Source organism: Cicer arietinum, chromosome 4 (genome assembly GCF_000331145.2).
Source record: "Cicer arietinum cultivar CDC Frontier isolate Library 1 chromosome 4, Cicar.CDCFrontier_v2.0, whole genome shotgun sequence".
Classification (NCBI taxonomy): domain Eukaryota; kingdom Viridiplantae; phylum Streptophyta; class Magnoliopsida; order Fabales; family Fabaceae; genus Cicer; species Cicer arietinum.
In genome coordinates, this window is record NC_021163.2 from 55,637,249 (window position 1) to 55,646,574 (window position 9,326).

General features: G+C 34.4%; 1 protein-coding gene across 5 annotated transcripts in view; it reads left to right on the forward strand.

Moving 5' to 3' along the window:
• The window catches only part of LOC101495880 (uncharacterized), a 13,070-nt gene extending 3,744 nt beyond the window's left edge, over nucleotides 1-9,326 (forward strand). Inside the window, exons 1-9 of one of the 5 annotated variants that reach the window (XM_027333770.2) lie at nucleotides 662-1,705; nucleotides 3,604-3,686; nucleotides 4,981-5,113; nucleotides 6,037-6,171; nucleotides 6,297-6,350; nucleotides 6,696-6,742; nucleotides 7,502-7,615; nucleotides 8,903-8,957; nucleotides 9,086-9,326. In XM_027333770.2, the coding sequence (XP_027189571.1) occupies nucleotides 1,645-1,705; nucleotides 3,604-3,686; nucleotides 4,981-5,113; nucleotides 6,037-6,171; nucleotides 6,297-6,350; nucleotides 6,696-6,742; nucleotides 7,502-7,615; nucleotides 8,903-8,957; nucleotides 9,086-9,102 (699 nt within the window). In that variant the 5' untranslated portion in view covers nucleotides 662-1,644 and the 3' untranslated portion in view covers nucleotides 9,103-9,326. Of the gene's footprint in view, nucleotides 1-661; nucleotides 1,706-1,738; nucleotides 2,166-3,567; nucleotides 3,687-4,980; nucleotides 5,114-6,036; nucleotides 6,172-6,296; nucleotides 6,351-6,695; nucleotides 6,743-7,501; nucleotides 7,616-8,902; nucleotides 8,958-9,085 lie in introns of those variants that run through there. The other 4 variants (XM_004498227.4, XM_027333771.2, XM_027333772.2 and 1 more) reach the window with 4 other exon arrangements.

Here is a 9,326-nt window from a genome sequence, read left to right on the forward strand (position 1 = left end):
ACTCCGGGCCGGCAAGCTTATATCTCTGGATAGCTGCATCGGATCTTTCCTGAAAGCTGGGCAAGGTGCGAAGCGAACTCATATCGTCGTATACCCAGGGTGCGTAAGCCTTCAGATCCTACTTTGTCGTTTAGATTATGCCAAAAAGACAGGGAAAATGATCAACTGTCACATTTTGATGCCAGTTTAGGTAGGGCTAAAATGAACTTTCATCCAAAAAGACCGAGAAAACGCTCAACTGGCAGGATTGAACTGTCACTAAAGAGGCAAAAGTGATTGCTTCAAATTTTCCCGATAAAATGGCACATTCACATTGAAGATAATCGGCTGGCTGTGGGCTTGAAGGAAGAGAAGAATTCAAGGATAGCTTTGGTAACTCTTTTCCCCACAATGCTCCAGCTGGATTGAAAGAATTCAGCAGTAAAACCGTCAGGTCCTTGTGCCTTATTTGTTTGCCTTTAGAAAGATTGTCTTCTTAACATCATCAGCCGTCATAAGAGCCACCAGTGCAGATCCTTGCTCATCAGTGAGAAAATGGCTTAGTTAGCAATGATCTGATCTCTTCAGTGTCACCACCTCAACCATTGCTATCTGCAGTTCCAATGAAATTGTGAAAGTGCCCCTCCCCTGGGCAAGGTGCGAAGCGAACTCATATCGTCGTATACCCAGGGTGCGTAAGCCTTCTGATCCGACTTTGTCGTTTAGATTATGCCAAAAAGACGGGGAAAATGATCAACTGTCACATTTTGATGCCAGTTTAGGTAGGGCTAAAATTAACTTTCATCCAAAAAGACCGAGAAAACGCTCAACTGGCAGGATTGAACTGTCACTAAAGAGGGAAAAGTGATTGCTTCAAATTTTCCCGATAAAATGGCACATTCACATTGAAGATAATCGGCTGGCTGTGGGCTTGAAGGAAGAGAAGAATTCAAGGATAGCTTTGGTAACTCTTTTCCCCACAATGCTCCAGCTGGATTGAAAGAATTCAGCAGTAAAACCGTCAGGTCCTTGTGCCTTATTTGTTTGCCTTTAGAAAGATTGTCTTCTTAACATCATCAGCCGTCATAAGAGCCACCAGTGCAGATCCTTGCTCATCAGTGAGAAAATGGCTTAGCAATGATCTGATCTCTTCAGTGTCACCACCTCAACCATTGCTATCTGCAGTTCCAAGGAAATTATGGAAATGCTGCAAGAATTCCTTTTTAATCAAAGCAGGTTCCTCAATCTCCTGTAGCAGAGGTGATAGATAGAATTCTGCTCTTAGCAGCTTTGGCTTTGACAACTCTGTGAAAATAGCTAGTGTTTTGATCACCAGCTTCAAGCCAGTTTACTTGGGATTTCTGTTTCATAAACAGCTCCTCAGGCAGGACACTTGCTTTCTATCTTTGAATGGTTTACCCACAGACCAGAGGGTTAAGGCTCTCACCTTCTTTTCAAATCAAAGAAAGAAGAGCCCGGACCTTTCCCACCTCCCTCAGTTTTTAGTATTAATTTCTTTTATCCTTTTTATTTTAAGCGTACTTAACCTGAACCCTGTCTATGAGTAAAGCAATCTTTGGAATCTTTCCTAATCCGCTTTCTCTTTTTCTTATGCCTTGGGAGCCCAGTCTTTAGGAGAAGCAGCTGCTCACTCGTGACTAAGGAATGAATGCCTGGTTATGTCAAACTATCCGCAATATCTTTCCCCTATCGGAGTTGGAGATAGGTACACGCGTAATAAAAGAAAGCTTTGACAGATCCATCGATCACGTTAAGTGCACATAGCCCCTCTCGGTTGGTCGCTTTTCGCCCTACCTCTTTCGCTAAGACCCTTGTCCTGTCCCTAGATATAGGACGTTTAGGAACCTATTCTAGAGATTGTGTGCCAAGAGTGGGACATTTCTCTGAATAGTAAAGGTGTAAAGGCTCAACTAGAGATCTTCTTTCGGTTCTTCCTTTTCTAACCTGAGAGACCCGCTACTCCGGTTTTTCCATTCGCTACTTTTTTTAATTGCTGAAATTGGTGGAAATGGATCCTATCTATTTAGCGTGGCTCTTCTCTAAAGGAACCCTCGGGCGAAATAAATAATTATTATTCTTCTTTCTTTGTCTCCTCGGTTCCTGGGTGAGTAGAAAGGGGTCGATGAAAGGCCATTCTATCTATGAGTCTATCGGAGAGCCAGTCGGTACGTCTTTAAGAATTCATAGCGAAGCCCTGGGGGTTGTTTTTGTTGAATTTTTTCAAATATTGTGCCTTGGTGAAAGAGGTGAAGGGTTTTTTTACATGGTTTTTGCAATGTACCCTTGAAATTGTTTGCAAGCTATTTTTCAATTTAATGGTTGGTATCTTAATTCAATTTATATGGATTTAATTTGAAATTCACTTTCTAAGAAGAAAGAACTTGCAAAGAACTTGTAATTTGAAATTCACTTTCAAAGAACTTGAACCAAATAGGAGAAAGAACTTGTCATCGCGCACATATTCACCGCAATACCCTACTGTTTACATATAACTCTCCTAGTTCTTGGCCTCATACTGAGCTGGCAGTGAGATGTTAGAGATGACTGAGTTGGCAGTGAGATGTTACACATGTAACTCTCCTAGTTCTTGGCATCATACTGAGACGTTAGTTAGTAGTGGTGGTTTGTGAAATTTGTTATATAGAGGAGTGGAATGGAGAGAGAAGGTAAGAAAAGTTAAATTGTGTTGTTGGCAGAGAATTTGCATATTCTCTGAGCAAACAGAGCCGGCCGAATGGTAAGGCCACTAGAGCAAGCAATTTAGGCCCCCTTCAAAACAAAATTTTTTATTTAATAAAAAAGGCCTCAATTTTTTTCTTCTTAATTTAAAGAAAAAGGCGTCACATGTTGATATTGTTAAAATTAAAATGGATAAAATCTTATATAAATAAAATAAAACATTTTATTTTTGTTGTAAATTATTTAATACTTAGTATTTAAAAGTAGTATGGATAAGAGAAATATTAGTTATAAATTGAAAAATTATGAGACAAAAAGTGAGCACATTGCTCATATTAGAAATATTAGTTATAAATTGAGAAATCATGAGACAAGTAATGAACATATAGTTAACATGAGTTATTGAAGTGCTACAATGTATACACACTATTTTCTTCTTCAACTAAAATATGAAAATTTTTACATGAGTTCTTGATATTGCCGTAGAACTGCTGTAATGTCTTATTTCATTTGTTGAAAAAATATAGAGAAAATATATTTGAAAATGACATTAATTATGCTAAAGAAAATTTATATTTATTAAATAAAATATTAATAATTTATTTATTAAATTTTGAAAAGACCCTATATAATAATTTTACTTTAGGCCTCATAACGTGTTGAGCTAACCCTGCTGAGGAGTTTAGCTTTGGGGTAGTTAGGGAGGTTGTTTCCTACTACATTTCATCATGTTTTCATCAATAATATCAGTATTCCCAGAACTTTCATTCCCTGCACTTGCTTAATTTGTACTGTTTGATTACCTTAAATTTTGGTCTGCAATGGTAGAGAAGAGCATTAGGTGATTTGTTAAATCCTTACTTTATTTTGCTTCTTTTGTATAAGCAGTTTCACTTGAAATTGGAATTTAATCGGAAATGGCAGGTAGAGGATGGGGAGGGGGACGTGGACGAGGGGGAGGCTTTTCAACATATGTCCCACCATTGCCATTTGTACTTTTTCCTGAGGTAACATATTTAGGACATGGTTGGTTAAACCACGTAGTTAACCGCTTATTTTATTGTATAGTGCTTATAAATCAGCTATGTGTTTGTTTGAATTAACTTAATTGAGCTTATCCATTAGCAATAGCACTTGTGAGACTGATTGAGAGAGCTTTTAGAAACAACTTATGCCATGTTCATAAGCTATTTTTCGTTAATTTCCTTTAAGTTTTCTAGGATAACTTATTAAAACAACTTATATCTTAGATGAAACTATTTTGACTTTATTTTATTTTTTATCATAAAATAAAAATAGCTTATACACAAGCACTTATATGATAAACGTTTATGCTATAAGCATTTAATTAAGTTGTGTATCCAAATAAGATATAACTCTATAACAAAAGATTAACTATAGTCATTGTTTGTATGCAAGCTATAAACTGTTTTCATAAGCTAACCTGGAGAGCTTATTGAAAAAAACAGGTTATGGACATTTCATAAGCTCTTGCAAACAAACTCACAAGTGCTTGTTCTTGCAGATAAACTCGAATAAGTCCATTCAAACAAACCCTTATATATGCATGATGCATTCATAACTTTGTTCTTTGCACTCTCTATTCTCTACACCAGTTCCTTTTTGTTAAGTCTTTAAGGCCATATTGGATGTAATTCTTCGTCTGAAAACAAATACATACATATTGGCTGACTTAATTTTTCCACTCAATAATCCTTCACTGATACGAAGGGGATAGACACAGGCTTTGTTTAGTAAAAGTGGCAAATGAAAAATAAGATAGCTGATAACGAATAACAGATAAGCTATAAATTAGCATATTGAATTTGAAGTGTTTGGTAAATTTAACTATAAGTATATAACAACATAAAACTATATTTTGATTAATATTTAATTTTTTCCGATTAAGATAATGAGAGTAAAACTGAGAGAAAAGATGATACGCAATAAGCTACTTGATGTAGTATCTTAAAAGATTCTATAAGCTTGTGAGTTAATCTTTACTAAATATCTCTACTTTGATCATACGAGCTTATATGCTATAAGCTAGTGGTTTGGCCTTGCAAACAATGCTATAGTCTAAATCTAATGAGCAATAGACAAAACATTATTTTTCTGATTTTTCAAAAAAAGGCCTTCAATTATAAATGTTCAAGACCTCATAACTATTTCTGTGTCAGAAGGTTGCAAGCAAAAGGGTTGACTGTTTCTAAGTTTCTTCATTAAGTATATATTAATATTTATACATTATAATTAACCGTTTGCTGCTTAATGCTCATCTTTATCAATTTGATGCTACAGGATGTTAAGTTGGAGGAGCCTAAACTCAATGAATTTGATGAGAGTATGAAAATGTTGCTTAGGAAAGGACACATGTATGACGCTTATATGAAAGTGTCTCCTTATATTGTAGAGGATGCAGACTTAAAAAAAGGTATCAATTCAATTGTCTTTTATGTGATATATATATATATATATATATATATATAGAGAGAGAGAGAGAGAGTTACGAAATATGACTTCAATGCAGAATTATAGAGTAAACTGCAATTTGGTCCTCTAAAAATTTGGATATGGCTACATTAGTCAACTACATTTTTTGTTGTCATCAAACTAGTCTCTCAAAGATTAAAATTTGACCATGTTAGTTATCCAAAGAATTTACCACCAAATTTGTTCGTCAAACACGGATAGTTCTTAACAAATTTGAATTGAAGTCGGAGGGACTCATTTGGTGATAATGTCTTTTGGAGAACTATTATGGTGATACTTACATTTTTGAGAGACTAATTTGTTAACAAAAATATTTAGAGGACAAATATGGTGACACCCTAGTCATTGGAGGGCCAAATTTAAGATTTATTCCATAATTGTATTATTGTCTCACGTGACTTGATGATACATTAAAGGCCATTTACTTTGTTAAAACATTTCTTGTTTTTATTTCTTAAAATTTGTGTTTATTTTACGTTGATAAGAGACTCTTGAAGATAACCGTTGTTATGGAGAGAAGATGAAATGTTAGTTGACGAAGATGCATTTCTGTAAATAAGGAAAATAGTTTTTTTGACATTATCATGGTTTCTAAAAATGTAGACAATTGTTCACTTCAAAAATCTCTTATCTCTTTATTAACAAAAGTAAAATGAAACAAATGTTAGAAAATGAAAACAGAAAATGTTTTCAGAAAGTAAACAGCCCTTAAGTATACTTCTCTCATTGTAAAGATCATTTGGAATGAGCAGGTTTACACCATCAAAAGCTATACGTATTGCTTTTAAAATATTTTCAATGCTTGAATAGCACCATATATATTCCTAAATGTCTGGTTCCTCCCTTCCCTAACAACTTTACTAGCTTTTTTTGTTTTATTGTCAGGGCGCAAAAGAATGCACATAGAAAGATTTTCTGACAGGAAGAAATCTATGTTTTCTCGTGATTCTCTATCACAAATTTTAAATTTCAATGCATTTCCTAAGGAGTTGGTTCAAGGTGTGAACAATGGAATGCGCTTTTGGGGCAGTGGTTATGTTTTTTGTAGAAAAATACTTCTACTTTTCTTTATGCATTTTAGGTTCCTGATAACAAATGATTTAGTCCCAAATTGGTGATTTCAGGCACATCTAAGGGAATGCCAAGCAGGAAAAAATTTCGATGGAACCCCGAGGCTGGTGATTTCACGTGACCTTTTTATTTTTATTTTGCTAAGCTGTTACTTATTAGTTATCTGCAAATATGATTAAGTTATTCAAATTTTAATGACAGAACGGGGTTTGTCTTCCTTATTAGATCCTGCTCTTTTTGAAGAGTTTTATGAAATTTTCATTGCGTAAGAGTCGCACATATGTCATTCTTTTGAGCATTGAGCATTCTACGTTCACATGGTTTCGCCATTCTAGTCTAGTCTACATTATCACGAGATACTATCCGTTTTATGAGGCAGATCTCTGCTTACTTATAATAATGATATAGCCTTCATATTTTTCCTTAGACTTATGAAGATGTTTCTGTGGCAGAGGCAAAAAAACTGGCATTTTTTGAAGAACTAGAGAAGAAGTTTGAGGTAGAGCACCTATGCCTATAATTATTTCCTTTGTTTTTTTCATGTTAACAAGACAGGGTTAAAATTTCCAATCATTTTTGGATCCGTAATTGATTAAGTGTGAATTACGAACTATTAGTGTTACGAGATATAAATATGGTGATTGTGATTTTCTGAGTTCTTAATTTTTTTTATTATATTTCCTCACAATTATATTTTTTAATGACAAATTTTAGTATAGTTGGTATTTTGTTGGGGGTAGGGATTGTGTCATCCTCCTTCTTATCACTCAAAATCTTAACTCTCCTGCCTCAACCATGAAGCCAATAAATTAACAATATTTAGTCTCTAACCAACACGTATATGGTGTAATAAGTTACCAAACAACCTTAGTTTAATACTTCAACAACCACCTGTCCACCCTTGCTGTGTTCACCATTGCCATTACTATTGCAACCATCTTTGTCACTCTACATCAACACCATTTTGTTGTTATTACAGGCGATGTGCCGGTGTCTATACACTTAATTATTCCCTTTCCAATGCTAACAGTTATCACCAGTGTTATTAACTGTGAGAGCTGCCACCAGTATGGCAATATGATTGCCACTACTATCCATTAGAGTCATTGCCATCTCTGCTAGATCAGTACACTTCATGGAGCATTAAACCCTAGATCATTAATTTTGGTAGTAAACTGCTTTTGCTTTATTCATATTGTTTGGTAACCTCCATTTTGTCCAGTAAAGTCCAATATGTTGATGATTCTTCCACTTTTAGGGGCGACAGGATAAAGCTGATAAGGAAAAAAAAGATGGTGAAAGTGAAGATGAAGATGAAAATGCTGAGGATAAGGAGCCTGAAGAAGATCTTAGCGACGATGATTATAATCAGGTTCCACTCTATCCTCTAGTTTGACGTGTTAATTTTACCATTCCTGAACTTGTGAAAAGAATATGTTGCTTTTGTAAGGCTCACCCAGTAATATCTTCAAATTGAAGTTGCTAGAATATAAGAAAATATCTCATAATATTATGTCAGAGTTGTCCATTTTGTATATTGGTGTTCCAAAATTGCCCAATAAAAATGAGAAATTCACTTTTGCTTACCCAATTCGTAGCAGAATCCACTTAATTCACACCAGAGTTTGAAGGAAAACAACCTGGTACCGAGTAGCATAACATAATCCATTAGTTTTATGAATATTATAATACTTATTTAATTATAAATTCAAACAATTCATCACAGTTCTAATGAAAGACTAAATAAGAAAATTGGCAAAATAAAGGAACTTGAAATGTTTAATAGATTAAGAAGCATCCTTAATGGAATACTGATATAGCTCATGAAGAGCTGCCAGGCTCAGATGGGAAATTAAGTCATGGCATACGTGACAACCCTAAGGTTCGGAGAGTTCATTCTAGAAGTAATAGGAGGAAAGGTGCTAAGGTGGTAGTGACAGGAGATACCTTTTGTTAATTCTGTTGAAAATCATGAGTAAAGAACAATAGCTCTCTCTGTTGGAGCCCTGCTTTGTGGCAGTAGCCATTGGTCTGCTGTAAACCTTTTCAATCAATACTCAACCTCTGTCTATCTTCTTTAATTCTCTCTTTTACTGTGACTTTGAATATTTGGTATTACTGGTTTCTATCAAACATTAGGCTACATAAAATAAATTACACATACTACATGTCATTTCTTTTCCAAATATTACACATACTACATGTCTGTTAGAAGGAAAATAAATTATAAAACAAGATTCATGAAAGGTTTTATCTATCTTTGTCTTGCTCTGAGATTTCTGAAGTTCTCTTCAAGAGTTTAGACTAAGACTATATTAAACATGGCATTTCTGAATTTCTCTTTAAGAGTGTACACATACTTCCTTTGAACATCAGATGGTAAATAAACTTATTTCAGCATTCAATGTAAATTGTTTGTAAAATTGGATTTTAGAAGATGCTTAATTTGACATGGTGCTGGTATAAGGGAGTAATGCGTGGCAATGGCATCATGTAATTTATCAGCAGTTTGGGGCTGATGGTAGCAGTTTGAAGTTTGAAGAGTTATTTCACTTTTTCGTGGCATTTGATATATTATTCTCGGATATGAAGCATACATTTGCTAAGCATTGTTTCTGTTTGTGTTAAAAGGAGGACTAACTAAATCAATATCTTGCAGAATGAATATTTTGATGACGATGAAGATGATTATAATGATGTAGAAGAGGGGAATGGTATTGTCACTTTACTGGTTCAATGCATTTTTCATTCATTTTATCATATCCTAATACAAATTTCAACTGTGACCTGTTTTAGTGCAATCAACTATTATGTAATATACGTATATTTTCATTTATTGCAGATGAAGATGTCTTTTAAGATATCTCTATGGGGAATGATTGATTGTTTACTCATCCTGTGACTGCTTCTATACTAGCATGGAATATACTTGACCTCTATATTAACTTATTTAATTTAATTACATCAATGTTTACTTTCTTGTAAATCCTTTGTTTAACTTTCTGCATGAGCAGAAGAAATGTATTTGATTGAGATGTTTAATAAGTTAATATTTGTTTTTAGTGAGATTTTATTGATGAAAA